The sequence below is a fragment of the Musca autumnalis genome, unplaced genomic scaffold (genome assembly GCF_047663935.1).
Source record: "Musca autumnalis isolate F117 unplaced genomic scaffold, ASM4766393v1 scaffold_4, whole genome shotgun sequence".
NCBI lineage: Eukaryota > Metazoa > Arthropoda > Insecta > Diptera > Muscidae > Musca > Musca autumnalis.
The window spans coordinates 248,311,836-248,331,940 of record NW_027411977.1 but is presented as its reverse complement, the minus strand read 5'-3'; the positions used below and the strand labels follow the sequence as shown (position 1 = coordinate 248,331,940).

Below are 20,105 nucleotides of genomic sequence, written 5' to 3'. Positions count from 1 at the left end.
CGTTGTCTTTTTGGAATACCGCGCCTTTTTATTTCTTCATCCACTTGTATGCTCCATCGAAGCTTAGGCCTCCCGATTCTGCGTGCACCGCCATGTGGCATGTATTCATACGCCTTTTTAGCGGGTGCATCATCGCTCATTCTCATGATATGGCCTAGCCAACGCAATCGTTGCATCTCGATACGTTTAACTATATTCAAGACATGAACTGCACTCTAGACTCTGAATTTTATTAAATCGAAAACTGAAATGTGAAGAAATTTCCATTATTTCCGAAGTTTGTAACTCTTGCACCCATGTTCATGCTTCACCCACCCCTATGACCCGCGGCGTGTTACGTATTTTCAAATTTTTTCATAATTGTTGTTGCATTAAACTATAACCCCCTGTTTATGTATTTCGCATGAAACACACCCAAACTTTAGTTTTGGAAATATTATTTCCTTTACTCTTGCTTCAAACAAAAAACAAATTTAAACAAGTATTAAAAGCGTTAAGTTCGGTCGGGCCGAACTTTTTATACCCTCCACCACAAATTTCAGCCAATATTCGGTGGATTAATGTGGCCACAACCTTCAAAATACCGAAAATCGAAAGGTACCGTTCTATGGGGGCTATATGATGGTGTGGACCTATACCTACAAATTTCTGGGTGAAAGTTTTATACCCCAAACGAATACTAAATACCAAATTTCAGCCATCTCGGTATGATAATGAGACCAAAACCTTCAAAATACCGAAAATCGGGAGATATCGTCCTATATCTATATAAACATTTTATGGTAGAAATGTTTCTTAGCCTCTGCAAACACAAAATACAAAGTTACAACCGATTCTGTTGCCAAATGGGACTAATACATTCAAAATATATTAAAATGACGCGTACTTTATATGGGGCGTTATATGGGGGACCTATATAAACCAACTTTGGTAGGAATGTTTTTTGGCCTCTGGAGACACAAAATACCAAATTACAACCAATTCGGAGGTAAAATGGGACAAATATCTTAAGAATTACTTAAAACGACGTCGCCTCACCCGTCATTTTTTATGGGGGCTATACGAAAGCGTGGACCTACATAGCCCGCTTTCAATATCAAAAGTCCTACGTACATATACTAGATTTTCCCAAAATTTCATCCACCTACGTTAACTCGTTCGGACGCTAGAGTGATTTCCACAGACGGACGACATGGCTATATCGATGTAGAATTGCACGCTGATCAAGAATATATATACTTTGTGGGGTCTACAATGATTATTTCGAGTAGTTACAAACGGAATGTCAAACTTAATATACCCCCATTCTATGGTGGAGGGTAGAAAAACACACTCAAATTTGGAAGTTTTTCTTACACATTCATTTTCTTATCGACATACACAAATAGGCCCTAAATATCTGCAAAAAATACTTAATTTCACTTTCAATAAAATATTTTAGAGACATTTTTCTAAAGCGTGCAATTTTGTTGCAATTGTATTGGCCACCACTGTATATACGGTTCTAAAACTTGTGTTCAATTATATATCTTTCAGTGACTTCAAAAATCCACCCAATATGCTGATAAATAAAAATTTGAAATCATTTTTTACGTGAGGGTTTTTAATCAAATCACCTTATATCTAAGATTTGTTTTTAAAGGAAAGTTGTGCGGTGATGCAATTTAGGTAACTATAAAACTTTCTGTAAGATGATTTCCGGGGTAACAAAATAATAGACAAAATAAATGGAAAATAAAACTGCAGTACAAGAAATTGTGCTGATGGATTTTTTACAACCTCGTATTCCTGTGTAATATTTCAATGAGTTTTGATTGAAGTGAATTTAAATTTAAATCGCCACATTAGCAACACTGTTACAGTTGGATACATTGGAGAGTTACTCTCCACACACAAATAAATTGGCGGCTTAATGGCGCTCTCAAAGCCATTGAGTAGTAAAGTATCTCCGCTGTGTGTAATTCAAGACAGCAGATACGAACAAGAAGACGACGACCACGACGATGACTGTTTTGAGTTGTGTTTGTTGGGGGCCCCCTCTCAAGTCAAGTAAAGCTTCATTCAACAGTTTGTGTTGTTAGCTGTTACTTAAAGCACGGCTTAACGGCACTTTAAAATCGTTGGCGAGATCAATCAAAACGCCCCGAAAAGAACAACTCTTTAGAATTATTGTTAGTAGTAACACAACGCGGACGTTTCCCTATTTCAAGAAAGAAAAAAAAGAAGGAACAAATCCCTTTGATTGTTGCTATACCAAACTTAAATCCGCATTCTGTTGCTTATCTGTTTTATATAATACACGGATTTGTTGTTGTTGTCTCGCTCGTTGTTAAGTTCGCCTTATAAAGTGGAGAAAAAAGTGCAAAATAAAACACACAACACAACAATTGTAATTGAAAACCATCGCCCAAGTTTAACTCGACTTTAGATGAATGACAATTGAATGCAAATTACAAAGTGAAGAAAATACATACAGAAAAAAACAACAACAACAATGGCCACACATTGAAAACCAAAGTTGCGATTACAAAAAACAAAAAAAAAAATAAAAATAAATTATATGCATACAGAAAACAATGAATAAAACACAAATTGACAATAATTCATTCGTCAAAGCCATCGTTTAATTTTCTGTCGTTTTCTGTTTTGTCCCTTTGCCTTCTTTTTGCGCTATCTCTATTCGCGTGTGTGTACATCATAAATTGCAAGCAAAATAGCAAAATAAAAATATCAAAGAAAAAGTTATTTAACGACAACGACTTAAGAAGATTGTAGTAAAAGTGTTAAAAACACTCAGCTAATAGATTTTAAATTGTTCCGCTTTGGCGTTCGTCTTTCGCCAATTTACTTTGCAGCAAATGTGTTATTTTTCGTCGTTGTGCAAAATAAAAGATCGTTAATACCAAGCCCGCCCGCCCGCCCGCTCCCCGCCTTTTTGTGCCTCACGCCCACTAGAAACAAAAACAAAAAAGTAGGAAAAAAAAACATAAAACCTCTTCACGTCCGTTCCCTGGCAGAAACAAACAATCGTTGTTGTCATACTACCTACCTACTGCTCTTCGCGCCATCATCACACCATCATCATCATCACCGCAGCAGACTGCCGCTAAAGTTTGATGTTTATTTTTGTTTTATTTTTTCGCTCGTTCTAAAGCAAATTATTATTCAAATCGGGTTCTTGATTATTGCGGTCTGGCTGACAGTGTGGAAAGAGCCAGCGTTTATGTGATCAGTGTCAGCAAAAAATAAAAATCATACATACACACAAATAAATACGCCATTCCAAGAAAAAACTAAAACGTTTTTAACGTTCACGTTCTAAAAAAAGGAAAAATCTAAAATAAAATCAAAAAGGCCTAAATTCAAAGAAATATGCCATTAAAATGCTTTTAAAAGAATTCTCCTCCTCATCGTTATAACAATAATAATTTTGCAATAAAAATAACAATAATCAAGACTACAACACAACAACATAAAAAATCATTTGAAATCGTCGGAAAGTGATCAAAAACAAAGCTTGCAACTTTATGCACTAAAGAAAGAATATTTCAAGCTACAATCCCTCGCCGCTCCCTTTTACATTCGTCGTTGTCGTCCTAACGCGACACGGATCATTCGCGTTTCGTGTTCCGTTCGTCGTTTCCTATTCAAACATGGATTACCTCTACATTGTGAATGCTTTTAAACAACAGCAACAACAATTTCTGCTGCATCAACAACAATTGCAACAACAGCTACAAGGTTCATCGTCGTCATCAGGGATCGGTGTTAACCCCTTAACGTTGCATCCAAATCAGCACGACAATACAAATATGGCGAATAGTTTGCTATGGCAACCCTGGCGTGATTTGCAACAGGCTGCCGCTGTACATCATCAGTTATATAGGCAACAACAGCAATTGCAGCAGCAGCAACAACAACAACAAATGCAAAAAGGTTTGTCTTAAATACACAAAAATATTGAATGGTTTTTATTTGTAAATAAAAGGGGGTGTAGTTTAATAAATTTGGTCATTATCGACAAAAAAGTTTCTATAGACTGATTTTAGCGAATTTCTTGGGACTAAGATTCATTAGATGATTTTAAAAAAAGAGCATGACCCACCCAGTCCGTCCATAAAATACTCGAAAATAAGCGTAAATGGGGTGATCAAAATTCTTGAGGCGTGAAGTGAGAGGTGAATTGCGTCTCAGAACATACCCGACAGTAAAAGTTCTTTTAATACCTAAAACCGAAACATGTACCTATGACTAAAAAAAGAGTGCTTCTAAAGACCCTTTCCGGAAAAAGGGTGCTTCTATAGAAGGGATCTATCTCTGGAAGAAAGATGTGTTCTATATACCCTTTCTGCAAAAAAGGGTAGTACTTTAGACCCTTTCTGGAAAAAACGTGCTTCTTTAGAACCTTTCTGAAAGAGAGTATGCTTTTTTAGACCCTTTCTGGAAAAAAGGGGTGCTTCTTCGGACCGTTTCTGAAATAAAGGGTGCTTCCATAGACCGTTATGAACGAAAGGGTGCTTTGATAGACCGTTATGAACGAAAGGGTGCTTCGATAGACCCTTTCTGGGAGAAAAGGTGCTTCTATAGACCCTTTATGGAGGAAAGGGTGCTTCTTTAGACCCTTTATGAAGGAAAGGGTGCTTCTTTAGACCCTGTCTGCCAAAAAGAGTGCTTCTTTAGAGCCTTTCTGCAATAAATATTGCTTCTATAGACCGTTTCTGGAAGAAAGGGTGATTCTTTAGGTCGTTTCTGAAAGAAAGGGTGCTTATATATACCCTCTCTGCAAGAAAGGTTGCTTATATATACCCTCTCTGCAAGAAAGGTTGCTTATATATACCCTCTCTGCAAGAAAGGGTGCTTATATATACCCTCTCTGCAAGAAAGGGTGCTTATATATTCCCTCTCTGCAAGAAAGGGTGCTTATATATACCCTCTCTGCAAGAAAGGGTGCTTATATATACCCTCTCTGCATGAAAGGGTGCTTATATATACCCTCTCTGCAAGAAAGGTTGCTTATATATACCCTCTCTGCAAGAAAGGGTGCTTATATACCCTCTATGCAAGAAAGGGTGCTTATATACCCTCTCTGCAAGAAAGGGTGCTTATATACCCTCTATGCAAGAAAGGGTGCTTATATACCCTCTCTGCAAGAAAGGGTGCTTATATATACCCTCTCTGCAAGAAAGGGTGCTTATATATACCCTCTCTGCAAGAAAGGGTGCTTATATATACCCTCTCTGCAAGAAAGGGTGCTTATATATACCCTCTCTGCAAGAAAGTGTGCTTATATATACCCTCTCTGCAAGAAAGGGTGCTTATATATACCCTCTCTGCAAGAAAGGGTGCTTATATATACCCTCTCTGCAAGAAAGTGTGCTTATATATACCCTCTCTGCAAGAAAGGGTGCTTATATATACCCTCTATGCAAGAAAGGGTGCTTATATATACCCTCTCTGCAAGAAAGGGTGCTTCTATATACCCTCTCTGCAAGAAAGGGTGCTTTAACAGACCCTTTCTCCACGAAAGGGTGCTTCGATAGACCCTTTCTGCACGAAAGGTTGCTTCGATAGACCCTTTCTGCACGAAAGGGTGCTTCGATAGACCCTTTCTGCACGAAAGGGTGCTTCGATAGACCCTTTCTGCACGAAAGGGTGCTATGATAGACCTTTTCTGCACGAAAGGGTGCTTCGATAGACCCTTTCTGCACGAAAGGGTGCTTCGATAGACCCTTTCTGCACGAAAGGGTGCTTCGATAGACCCTTTCTGCACGAAAGGGTGCTATGATAGACCTTTTCTGCACGAAAGGGTGCTTCGATAGACCCTTTCTGCACGAAAGGGTGCTACGATAGACCCTTTCTGCACGAAAGGGTGCTTCGATAGACCCTTTCTGCACGAAAGGGTGCTTCGATAGACCCTTTCTGCACGAAAGGGTGCTTCGATAGACCCTTTCTGCACGAAAGGGTGCTTCGATAGACCCTTTCTGCACAAAATGGTGCTTTAACAGACTCTTTCTGCACAAAAGGGTACTTTAACAGACCCTTTCGGCACAAAAGGGTGCTTTTAAAGAGTACTTCTATAGACCCTTTCTACAAAAAAAGTGTGCTTCTATAGACCCGTTCTGCAAGAAAGGGGGCTTCTATAGAATCTTTCGGGAAGAAATGGTGTTTTTAAAGGCCATATTTGGTAGTTCTATTGACTGTTTCTCGAAGTAAGAGTGCTTCTATTGACCCTTTCTCGAAAAAGGAGGGATTCTATTGATGCTTACTCGAAGAAAGAGTGATTATATAGACCATTTCTCGATGAAAGGGTTCTTCTTAATAAAATTTCTCTAAGAAAGAGTTCTATTGACGCATTTTCGAAGAAAGAGTGCTTCTACTGTCTCTGATAATATGCAAAAAACAATACAATATCAAAATCAATCTTGAAAACCTTGAACCCTTCTCAAAATGCAGCTTTTTTCTTGAAGAAAGGATGCTTCTATAGATCCCTTCTTGAAGAAATGGTCTGTAGACCCTTTCTGCATTAAAGGGCGTTTTTATAAACCATTTGTGGAAGAAAGGGTGTTTGTATAGACCATTTTTAGAAGGAAGGCCTCTTATCGAAGAAATATTGCTTCTACAGACCATTTTTTGAAGAAAGAGTGTTTTTATTGACCCTGGTGAAATAGAAATTTCGAACCCTTCTGTGATGAATTCCAAACCCAGCCTTTTTACGCTTTTGTCTGTCCATGGTGAACTGAACTTTGGAACGTTAACTTTATTTATTTAACGTTAATTATTTATGAATTAATTCTCTTTCGATTTGAGATATTTTGACCTAAGAGGTACATTGAAAAATTAGGAATCCACCGAAGCCCCACACATTCAACCACTATGCTACGTTTCACGGGTGGTTAGACCGATAATCAGGCATATTGAATGGTGTGTTTAGTGGGTGGACGAAGGCTAAGCTTGGATACTAGCATTTACATCACAAATCATTCGAAATTTGTATATTCGAATTATTTATTTTATTTTAATGTTAGTCATTTAATTCCAAACCTTTCTAATAGTCCGACTTGGCTGGTAACCATATTTTGCAATGCTTTATTACGTCTTAGCGTTCTAAGCCACCATCAACTTGTCAAAGATTCCGATGACAAATATTGATGATCAAAATTCTCTGATACAGGACAAATAAAGGTGGAAAAAAGCTACCTTAGTATTTGTAATAAAGCATTGAAAAATAGGGTTACCAGCCAAGTCGGCCTATAGGAAAGGCTTGGAATTAAATGACTAACATTAAAATAAAATAAATTATTCGAATATACAAATTTCGAATGATTTGTGATATAAATGATGGTTTCCAAGCTTAGCCTTCGGCCACCCACTAAAAACACCATTCAATATGCCTGATGATCGGTCTAACCACCCGTGAAACGTAGCATAGTGGTTGAATGTGTGGGGCTTCGGTGGATTCCTAATTTTTCAATGTACCTCTTAGGTCAAAATAGTCAAAACAAGAAAAAAGTTAATTATTTTTGTTTTTCGTTTTCAATTAAAATCCTGAAATGGCAAAAAATATTCAAAGTAAGATTGATCTTCCGATATTAAAGAGTTGACAAATTAGGGTGATGACTTTTTTTCTCAAAAATTAATTCCCTGTTGCACAGCTGAATGGAAATTTTGCCTATTAATGACTTAAATAATATTTATTCCATTTGATAAAGCGTCCCGACAAACACCTTTTTCCAGCATCATATTTTGATGAGTTTTTATTTAAGCTTTGATAAAATCTTACATATAAAGTGATTCGTTAGAAAAACCTCAAGTACAAAATGATTCAAAAATATATTATTTCAAAGAGTTTTTTGCCGAAGGTTTTTCAATATTTAAATCGAATAAATTTTATTTTAGTAATTAAAAGAATAAAGTTCATTCATTCGTGCCACAAAAAATAATTTTTGAGATAACAAGTCAAAAATGCATTACCCTAATGTAGACATTAAGTATTTATTGCAATATTTTTTGTCTCTGACGTGATACAAATATTTCTGGATTCAAAGAATTCTAATTACTGTTAAATACCATAATTCTCATGACCATTTGTGGTTAAAAAAAATGTCATGGAAAAATATTCTAATTTACATAAATTAATAATAAAAACTATACACAACATTTACACTCACTCCATAGACTCACTCACTCACTCATTCATCTCCATAATTGCTATTGTTTTGAAAATGAAATTCTTGCACGATTTTTATTTCGAATTAGTATTGAAATGAGAAAACAACGAAAGAAAGAATTTGTTTGTTTAGTTTTGTTATGGAATTTGATGAGGCATTTTTATCAACAATTCTCCTTTGCCCCCAGCTCACGGCCCAACACACTTCACATTCCGATTCTTGACAGTCATCAGATGGACATTATTTTATATCCACACAACAATGCCCATTTAACAACCAACTGATGATGGTTGGTTGGTTTGGTTTGGTTGGTGGCTTTGGCCCACCATAAATGTTTTAATTTTTTTGTTTGTATCGCTTTTGTTGTGTTGTTGTTGTTGTTATAATTGAGTCACACGTTAAATATTTGATTTGTAAATATCGATTTTATAAGGTAATAAATGCCAACAACACAAAATGCTATTCAAATCAATATTAAGGAATGTTAAGAATCTGTTTGTGTTTGCCTAATGTCGCCCTCAATTAATTTGCATAAAATATCAGACAAAAGCAAATTTACATTTTACTCTTAAAAAAAAAAATAAAAATATTTGTGAAATATTTTTGGTTAAATCTGTACCACAAAACTGAGTTAATGGAAAGTTTGTTAACAAAAAATAATTAAGGGCCTTGTAAAAAACAGGTATCTATGTAATTTTAGGTCGAAAATGTCCCTAGTGTTGCTCAGTTATGGTCATTTGGGTTATAATTTTGAAATAAAAAAGATAGATTTCTACATATGATGTTTTTATATGTATTCTATAAAGAGATTTTATTTATAATTTATGACATACCTACATTTATGACAAACATACATGTACAAAAGTGATGTCGCCCTATGTTCAATATGCTGTTCGAACTTGGCTATAAACGATAGGATCGGCCTGCAATCTGTTATATGAAATATCTATCTTCCAACTTGTTTAATTATTATCTTTTTATGATACCTACATATTTTCTAACTATGCATAAAATAAATATTTTATAACAAATACCATCTACCAGTATTAAAAATCAATATTTTTTCATTTTCATACAAAACCTTCAATTAATAATTTCATTGTTTTATTTTGCCTTTTGTTAATTTTATTAGCATAGACATCATTAAACAAATTAGGAAACATTAAATAAACCATTTTCCATAGAATTACAATAAAATTCCAAATGTTTCTGATGATCTCTGGTCATTGAATGTAAAAAATTAGACACGCTTCCCGCAACACAAAAAGACATCACGCAACGCCAACGCATTCGGCGGAACGTCTGTTGATAAATTCATTTAAATGAGAAAAATATCATCATTAGAAAAATATGTTTTCTTGAATGGCCATTAAAAAATGTTGATCTAATATCTCTTTCAAAAAAAATGATAATTGTGAATAGGCCGACAACAAAAGAAATGAATGGCATTTTTTAATCTTTTACAAAATATTAAACAAAACAACCAAAATGCGTGTGTGGAACATCGGGCGTGCTTTGTAAGCATTTTTTGTCATTTACCACTAGAGACTGCTGATGATCATCTTAAAATAACCTACGCAAAATTTTGTTCATTTCCTAAACTATGTAAATTTCAAATGAATTCCAATGTTATTCAGGGGGGAATCAATGTCCGTGCAATGATGTATCGCAGCTTGTCATGCGACATAAGTGAGCGGCGCGCGTGCGTGCTCTTCTCCATTTTACTTGAAAGACTAATTAAAATAAAATGTTAATGGTATTGTTAATGGACATTAGTGGGCGGCGGTTGTGTTTTCATTCAACTGTTATTTTATTATAATTATACTTAACAAGATTTGATTTTTTGTTTTTTTTTTTTTTCGAAATACAAATGGAATTTTTTGAAAAGTTATGTTTTGTATGTGGGATTTAAAGAGGCATTGACTTTAATAATTAAGATGACATTCGTGTTCATTATAATTTCTTTTCTTGTTGTTTGTTGGGTGACAATTTACTCTAGGTTTTGTAGTCGGCCAAGCTGACTTTGTGCCATCGCCACTCATTATTTTGTTGAGGATAAATAATTATTTAGCCTTGTAAATGTCTATTGACCCTTTCTCAAAGAAAGGATGCTTCGATAGATCCTTTCTCGAAGAAAGATAGTTTCTACAGACCATTTCGCAAAGAAAATGTGCTTCTATAGACTCTCTCGTTTGGGGGTATTTTTTTATTATCGAATCACCTTATATATAAGATTTTATATAAAATTAAATAAAAATCTCTCAAAGAAATTACATACATAGAGATAAGATGTATATAGATAGGACTTGTTTTTTCGAAACTTATTAAAATTATTAAATTGTTCTTTTTATTTTCAATTTTAAATCGAATATGATTAATTAATTTATTTATTTTTATCTTTTGTTGTTGGCATTGAAAAACATCTTAACATGTTTTTTTTTTAATTCTGAACTTTGAGTAGTTTAGAAAAAACAACAAAAACCTGCCACACATCTTCAATCCAACCGACAGACGGCACATGATTATTTTTCAATAATATTTAGAACATTAAAAGATCGCGTGCTTAATACGTGACATTTAAGTACAAATTTTAACAATAAACAACAGCAACAACAACACAAGCTTAGGAAAATTGAATGAATGAATCGGAGATGAAAATAAAATAAAACCTTTAATGGTCTATGACTTGCTTAATCACCCACAAAATGAGACGATCGATGGCTACACGTGTTCGAAATTGTAGGACTTTGAAAAGTCAGACCGTTACCAGTTTTTTTATGCATGTTTTCTTGAAAACTTAAATTCGTGACAATTTTCTAATTTCTGTGTCTCCATAATCGCCAATCGAGACTTTATGGCGCATGATATACAAATTTGTTTTTCCTTGACAAAAGCCACGATTCTAGAGAATGATCAATTGTTACTGAAGGCTCCTTTGTCTGTTGGGATTTTGAAATAGTGAGTCAATTACACCGAAAAGTATGCTGTGAATATTATTGTTGTTTGACAAGTACACTGAGAAAAATTGTGAAGGAAGGGAAGGATATCTTTAATTAAAACTTTATCAGAACTATGTTAAACACGACTATTAAAAACTTATTTAAAACATTCACGACTATTAAAAATTTATTTAAAATATCCACGAAGATAAATAAATTATTTAAAACATTTAAGACTATCAAAAAAAATCTTTAAAATATCCTGACTATTAAAAAAATTCTTTACAAAATGCACGACTATTCAAAAAATCCACGACTATTGAAAAAATTCTTTAAAAAATCCACGACAATTAAAACAATTCATTAAAAAATCCATTACTATGAAAAAAATTCTTTAAAAAATCCGCGACAATTAAAACAATTCTTTAAAAAAGATACGACTATTAAAAAAAATCTGTAAAAAAGATACGAATATTGAGAAAAATCTTTAAAAAGATACGAATATTAAAATAAAGTCTATAAAAAATCCGCGAAAAATTTAAACAATTCTTTAAAAAATCCGCGAAAAATTTAAACAATTCTTTAAAAAATCCACGTCTATTAAAAAAATTCTTTAAAATATCCATTAAAAATATTTTTTTCTTAAAAAAAAATTAAAAAATTTTAAAAGCCCAATTATGAATACAAACTCCCCGTGAGTTTTGACTTTCTGCCGTTTCAACTTAAAGGGAAAAGTGAGAAAACTCACGGGTAGTTTTTATTCGTAATTGGGCTGATTGTTTTAAAAACAAATTCAGGACTATTAAAAATATTTTTTAAAAAACCAATTCACGACTTTAAAAAATATTTTTTAAAAAACTAATTCACGGCTCTTTACAAAATATTAAAAAAAAAACAAATTCACGACTTTAAAAAATATTTTTTTACTACAATTGTTTTAACAAAATCACGGCTATTACACATATTTTTTTAAAGTCACGACTATTAAAAATATTTTTTTAAAAAATTTACGACTATTAAAAATATTTAAAAAAATATCACGACATTAAAAATACTTTTTTTTTAACCCAAAAACCCATGGACATTTTTTTAAAAAATTCGCGACTATTAAAAATACTTTTTAAAAAATTCACGACTATAAAAAATATTTTTTTTTTAAATTTTTAAAAAATCCACTAATATTCTGCCCAATTATGAATACAAACTTCCTGTTTTGACTTTCTGCCCTTTCAACTTAAAGGGAAAAGTGAGAAAACTCACGGGGAGTTTGTATTCATAATTGGGCTGATTGTTTTAAAAATAAATTCACGACTATTTAAAATATTTTTTTTTTTAAATCTACGATCATTCTTTAAAAAAACCCACTAAAACTTTTTTAACAAAATCAAGACTATTAAACATATTTTTTTTAAAGTCACGACTATGAAAAATATTATTTAAAAAATTTACGACTATTAAAAACATCTTAAAAAAATCACGACTTTAAAAATATTTTTTTTTTAAATCCAAAACCCACTGACATTTTTTTAAAAAAAATTACGGCTATTAAAAATATTTTTTACAAAATTCACGACTATTAAAAATATTTTTTTTTAAATTTTAAAACATCCACTAATATTCTGCCCAATTATGAATACAAACTTCCCGTGAGTTTTGACTTTCTGCCGTTTCAAATTAAAGGGAAAAGTGAGAAAACTCACCGGGAGTTTGTATTCATAATTGGGCTGATTGTTTTAAAAATAAATTTACGACTTTACAAAATATTTTTTAAAAAACTAATTCACGACTTAAAAAAATATTTTTTAAAAAACAAATTCACGACTTTAAAAAATATTTTTTTTAAATCCACGACTATTCTTTAAAAACAAAACACTAAAATTTTGTTTAACAAAATCACGGCTATTAAACATATATATTTTTTTTAAAGTCACGACTATTAAAAATATTTTTTCAAAAATCCAAAACCCACTGACATTTTTTTAAAAAAATTCACGACTATTAAAAATATTTTTTAAAAAATTTACGACTATTAAAAATATCTTAAAAAAATCACGACTTAAAAAATATTTTTTTAAAAATCCAAAACTCACTGATTTTTTTTTTTTTAAATTCACGACTATTAAAAATATTTTTTAAAAAATTCACGACTATTAAAAATATTTTTTAAAAAATTCACGACTATTAAAAATATTTTTTAAAATATTCACGACTATTAAAAATATTTTTTAAACAAATCCACGTCTGAAAAAAAAATTTTTAAAATATCCACGACTGTTAAAAAATACTTTACATAATCGACGACTGTTAAAATAATTTTTAAAAATCCACGACTATTAAAAAATACTTAGGGCCTCTTCATGTATGTCGATAAGAAAATGAATGCGCAAGAAAAACTACAAAATTTGAGTCTGTTTTTCAAATTTGTTTTTTGTTTTGAAGCAAAAGCAAAGGCAATAATATTTCAAAACCTAAAGTTTGGGTGTGTTTCATGCGCACACATTTTCGTTTCGAAATACATAAACTGGGAGTTAAAAAAAATCCAATCTTTAAAATATCCACGACTTTTAAAAAATCCAATTTTTTAAATATCCACGACTATTTAATTTTTTTTTTATCCACGACTATTAGAAAAATATTTAAACAATTCACGACTATAAAAATCTTTAAAAATCCACGACCATAAAAATAATTCCACGTCTATTAAAAATTCTTTACAAGAAACCACGACTATTATAAAAAACTCTTTGCCAAAAACCACGACTATTACAAAAAAAAAACTCTTTTAAAATCCACGACTATTGAACAATTTTAAAAAAATCTACGACTATTAAAACAAATTCGTAAAAAATCTACGACTATTAAAAAATTCTTAAAAAATCCACCACTATTTCAAAGTTCTTTAAAAATCCATAACTATTAACAAGTTCTTTAAAAAATCCATGAAAATATAAAAAAAGTTCTTAAAAATCAACAACTGTAAAAAAATTCTTTAAAAAAAACCAGCGACTATTAAAAAACTTCTTAAAAAAACCAGCGACTATTAAAAAGCTTCTTTAAAAAATCCACGACGGATAAAAAAATTATTTAAAAAAATACAAGACTGTTAGAAAAATCTTTAAAAATCCACGACTTTAAAAAAAATCTTTAAAAATTCAAATCTTTATTACAAAAAACCCTTTAAAAACTCCACGACTATTAAAAAATTCTGTAACAAAATCCAAGACAGTTAAAAAATGCACGATTAATAAAAAAATTAAAGTTCACGATTGTTAAAAAAAGTATTTAAAAATATAAAAAATATTTAAAAATATTTTCGATTATAAAAAAAAAATATTCAAAAATTCACGATAAAAAAGCATTAAAAACATCTTTTAAGCTTAAGTCTCAATAAACCAATCCTAGACATTTCAGACCACTTGTTTACAGGTTCTCTTCATTACTAAAGTATTTTTAAAATTTGTTAGAAATCTAAAAATATATATATTTTTCAAATTTAGTTATTGTAGTTGTTGCCATTTTTCAAATTTAGCTATTGTTGTTGTTGCCATTTTTTGCCATAATTAATGAATCATAAACTCCAAACAAGAAAAATATGAACATAATACAGATTGACCATGGAACTCGTGGCTGTCGGTTTATACGTCAATTATGTGTCCATTCCACTGTCTGTCAGTCCATACACTAAGTTTATTTTTTTTCCTAAATGTGTTAAATTTAATAGTAATAAAGTTTCTCGATATTCCATTTGGTACCTATCTTTGGTTCTTCTATTCTACTATTCTTCGTTGTGGTGTTGTTTTACGTTTGCCAAATTGCATATTTTTATGTGGTTTATTGGTAATGTTGTTTGGTATTGTAGTTGTTGTTCTTGTCTATGAACATTCTCGTACACGAAAACAAATAAGTTGTAGTTTTTTTTGTTTTGTTTGTTATTATTTTTGCTATAATATTTCGTTTTTTTTTTTTTTTTTTTTTTTTTTGCCACAAGTCTGTCGTCTGGTGTACCAGTTAGCTCTGTCAGCTTAGCTTTGGCTAACAGGCGTTTAGCAGTTAGGCAAGCTCATGCAGCTAGTCAATCAACAACAAATCGTAAAATAGTACCAGTAACACCATCAAAAGACAACAACAGCAGCAAGCACACCAAACAATCACACACGACCATACAAAAGACAGACAGACAAGTGCGCTATTAGCGCTTGCTCGGCTCTGGCTGAATGATGATTCATAAGCTTTAAACGCCTTTTATGGCTGGCGTCTTAATAATGTTTACCATTACAATTTCTGTTGTTGCTGTTGTTGTGGTTATTGGTGGCTCCTCGTTAGCTTGCTCAAGTATCATTTTTTTGATATTAGTCTCAAACAACATTAGATGGTGTGCTCAGGGAAATCCATCTAAAAGCCGTAATGGCTTTGGCTGAATGGCGTTAAAAAAAACAACAACAGCACCACCAATGACTGACTGCCTGAAGTTTTTCAAATTTTCATGTTATTTTTTAATCGTTTTTTGTGTGCAGCGTTATTTTTTCTTTTGCAAAAAATAAATTTTCTGCTGATAGCTTTTTATGCATTTTAGCCATAAATAAACCTTCGGATTTGTAATGAATATTTGTGTGGATTTTCCACGCATTCATGCATGATATTACTGTGGTATTTTTCATTATTTTTGTTACGCTTGTTACAATTGAAATCTCTATATTGGCAAAAAAAAAAAATAATTGGGAGTAAGATTATGTTGCTTGCTTAAGCAGGTGATACATAAGCTCTGTTCCAGAACTAAAAAGTTTTTACAATTTTTACCACTTTTACACATTTTGCGTTCCCGTACACAAAATTTATATGAAAATCGTTTACGATTTTTACAACTTTTACGACTTTTACCACTTTATAAAGTACGGGAACAGGCCAAATCTCTTTATTTTTTCTTAATTTTGTTAGAGAGAAATAGTTTGTCCTTAGAAATCACTTTTTGGCTTTAGAAACAATTTATCTTTGTGAGTAGACATCCTCAAACCATTGAAAATGAGAAAAAAGATAACCGTATCTTCTTTATCTGTATATTTATTAGTTCTATATTGAACAGGGCCCATCGTCTATTGATGTCAGTCCATGTGCGATACTGTGGAAAGAAACCATATTTCCAAAGGAAGATGGCGATATCACAAATTCTCTCATATATTTTTGGACATCATTCCATTATCCCCCTGTTGATTTCTCCCTCCCCTCCCTTTCTCTTGTATTTCAAAACAAGAGTTTTACACGAATTTTTCGAATTATAATAAATAATGAATAAATTAAATAAAGCTCGATTAAAAAATTAATACTGAAAATAGTTAAAAATTGCATGAAACCTTAAAGAACCCAATACCTCCGTAAGAACCACTGTTATAACATAATTTCCTATTGAGTATACATGCCTACAAAAATACAAATAAATCAAAATACTATTGTCACCACATAATCCAATACTCCTACCCTCCCACATTCATTCACGATAAGCTGACTTCATTAATAACGCGCACGGCGGTTCAACAACAATGTCACAGAATTTTTAGTTCATTGAGTAAATGACATACAAACATATCAACATGTCAGATAATATGAATGTTTATTGTTTAACGTAAATCGCGTTACTGTCATCGTCGTCGTCGTTGTCGATTCACTTTCTTAGACATTTGGGCCAATGATTGACTCCATATCTCCACCCTTCCATAATCCCCTGAAACACCCATTCACATAAATTTGGTATAAGAATACAAACATACCTACATATGTCTACATAAAAACAAAAAAAAAAAACATTAATGCCCAATGGCCTTGTACATGGCCTTATTCTTAAAATTAATAAAAAATAAAATCACCAACCACCACCAACTCAACATGAGAAAAAAAGGCACACCAAAACGAACCGAACCAACTCAATTAAGCCAAGAAAGAGAATGAAAAATTATACTAAAATTCGGCCACAGACGACAGAACATAAAAGTCAGGCCACAAACTTGAAAACGTGCATTGAAATACAAATTCAAAGAATAAACTTAGAGTTGTGTCCGCTGTGGCTGCCGCTGCCACCGCTGCGCTCGGTGCCTGGCTAGCAAATAAAGTTTGTAATTTTAACTAAGGTATTGACTGAACTGAATAACTGCACGTTCCACAAAATAAACAATCTCAAAATCCAATATTTAACCAACAACAAAACACATTTTAGCATTTCTATGAATGATTCCTGGAAATATGATTTGCACAAGATCAGCATATAAGAAAGGGGAAATTATACATAAAACTTCTTCAAATAATGCTCTAAGGTGTCCACTGTGTAGACGAACGGCCATTCTGTGACAACAATAACAAGAAGAGTATTTATGTTGATACGGCATCGACAACAGAGAAAATTACGTGAAAGGTCGTTTACTATCGAGTAGATTGGAGTACTACCAAATAGATGACTTATAACATGTCATCTACTACCCGAAGATGACTTGAAATGTCATCTACACCCGAGAAGATGACTTGAAAGGTTATCTACTACCAAGTAGATGACTAGAAAAGTCATATACAACCCAGTAGATGACTTGAAAGGTCATATACAATCCAGCAGATGACTTGAAATATCTTCTACTACCCAAAGATGACTTGAAAGGTCCTCTATTACCAATTAGATGACTTGAAATGCCATCTACTATCAAGTAGAAGAATTGAAAGGTCAGTAGATGACTTGAAATGTCATCTACTTCTTAGTAGATGACTTGAAAGGTCATCTATTTTCCAGTAGACGACTTTAAATGACTTCTACTACCCAGTAGATGACTTGAAATGTCTTCTTATACCCAGTATATGACTTGAAAGGTCATTTACGAGCAATTAGAGGACTTCAAATTTAATCTACCACCCAGTAGGTGACTTGAAACTTCATCTACTACCCAGTAGATGGCTTCAAAGGTAATCTACTACCCAGTAGATGACTTGAAATGTCATCTACTTCTTAGAAGATGACTTGAATGTTTGTTTACTACCAATTAGATGGCTTTAAAAGACATCTACTACCCAGTAGATGACTTGAAAGGTCATTTACTACCTATTAGATGACTTCAAAGGTCATCTACTACCCAGTAGATGATTTGAAAGGTCATTTATGACCAATTAGAGGACTTAAAATTTAATCTACCACCCAGTAGATGACTTGAAAGGTCATCTACTACCCAGTAGACGACTTGAAATGTCATCCACTTCTTAGTAGATGACTTGAAAGTTTGTTTACTACCAATTAGATGGCTTTAAAAGTCATCTACCACCCAGTAGATGACTTGAAAGGTAATTTTCTACCAATTAGATGACTTCAAAGGTAATCTACTACCCAGTAGACGACTTGAAATGTCATCTACTTCTTAGTAGATTACTTGAAAGCTTGTTTACTACCAATTAGATGGCTTTAAAAGTCATCTACTACCCAGTAGATGACTTGAAAGGTCATTTACTACCTATTAGATGACTTCAAAGGTCATCTACTACCCAGTAGATGACTTCAATGGTCATTTACGACCAATTAGAGGACTTCAAATTTAATCTACCACCCAGTAGATGACTTGAAAGGACATCTACTACCAGGGAGACGACTTGAAATGTCATCTACTTCTTAGTAGATGACTTGAAAGTTTGTAGTAAATTAGATGGCTTTAAAAGTCATCTACTACCCAGTAGATGACTTGAAAGGTCATTTACTACCTATTAGATAACTTCAAAAGTCATCTACTACCCAGTAGATGACTTGAAAGGTCATTTACGACCAATTAGAGGACTTCAAATTTAATCTACCACCCAGTAAATGACTTGAAATGTCATTTAATACCAATTAGATGACCTCAAAGGTCATCTACTACCAGGTAGACGCCTTGAAAGGTCGTTTACTACCCAGTAGATGACTTGAAAGGTCATTTACTACCAATTAGATGACTTCAAAGGTCATCTACTACCCAGTAGACGCCTTGAAAGGCCATTTAATACCAATTAGATGACTTCAAAGGTCATCTACTACCCAGTAGACGACTTGAAATGTCATCTACTACCCAGTAGATTACTTGAAAGGTCATTTACTACCAATTAGATGACTTGAAATGTCATCTACTATCCAGTAGATGACTTGAAAGGTCATTTACTACCAATTAGATGACTTCAAAGGTCATCTACTACCCAGTAGATGACTTGAAATGTCATCTACTACCCAGTAGATGACTTGAAAGGTCATCTACTACCCAGTAGATGACTTCAAAGGTCATCTACTACCCAGTAGACGCCTTGAAAGGTCATTTAATACCAATTAGATGACTTCAAAGGTCATCTACTACCCAGCAGACGACTTGAAATGTCATCTACTACCCAGTACATGACTTGAAAGTTTGTTTACTACCAATTAGATGACTTGAAATGTCATCTACTATCCAGTAGATGACTTGAAAGGTCATTTACTACCAATTAGATGACTTCAAAGGTCATCTACTACCCAGTAGACGCCATGAAAGGTCATTTACTACCTATTAGATGACTTGAAAGGTCATCTACTACCCAGTAGATGACTTGAAATGTCATCTACTACCCAGTAGATGACTTGAAAAGTCATTTACTACCAATTAGATGACTTCAAAGGTCATCTACTACCCAGTAGATGACTTGAAAGGTCATTTACTACCATTAGATGACTTCAAAGGTCATCTACTACCCAGTAGACGACTTGAAATGTCATCTACTACCCAGTAGATGACTTGAAAGTTTGTTTACTACCAATTAGATGGCTTTAAAAGTCATCTACTACTACCCAGTAGATGACTTGAAAGGTCATTTACTACCAATTAGATGACTTCAAAGATCATTTACTACCCAGTAGACAACTTGAAGCGACATCTCCTACCCAGTAGATGACTTCAAAGGTCATCTACTAAAGAAAAGACGACGTGAGAGGCCATCTACAAAAGAGTACATGACCTGAAATCATGTTCTATAGGATAAA

General features: G+C 32.8%; 1 protein-coding gene across 3 annotated transcripts in view; it reads left to right on the top strand.

Moving 5' to 3' along the window:
- The window catches only part of Tgi (Tondu-domain-containing Growth Inhibitor), an 81,968-nt gene that overhangs the window by 48,915 nt on the left and 12,948 nt on the right, over nucleotides 1-20,105 (top strand). The window contains exon 1 of one of the 3 annotated variants that reach the window (XM_073986309.1): nucleotides 1,902-3,936. The exons of the other annotated variants lie outside the window; for them this stretch is intronic. Coding sequence (XP_073842410.1) covers nucleotides 3,654-3,936 — 283 coding nt within the window. The 5' untranslated portion in view covers nucleotides 1,902-3,653. Of the gene's footprint in view, nucleotides 1-1,901; nucleotides 3,937-20,105 lie in introns of those variants that run through there. 3 annotated transcript variants of the gene reach the window in all.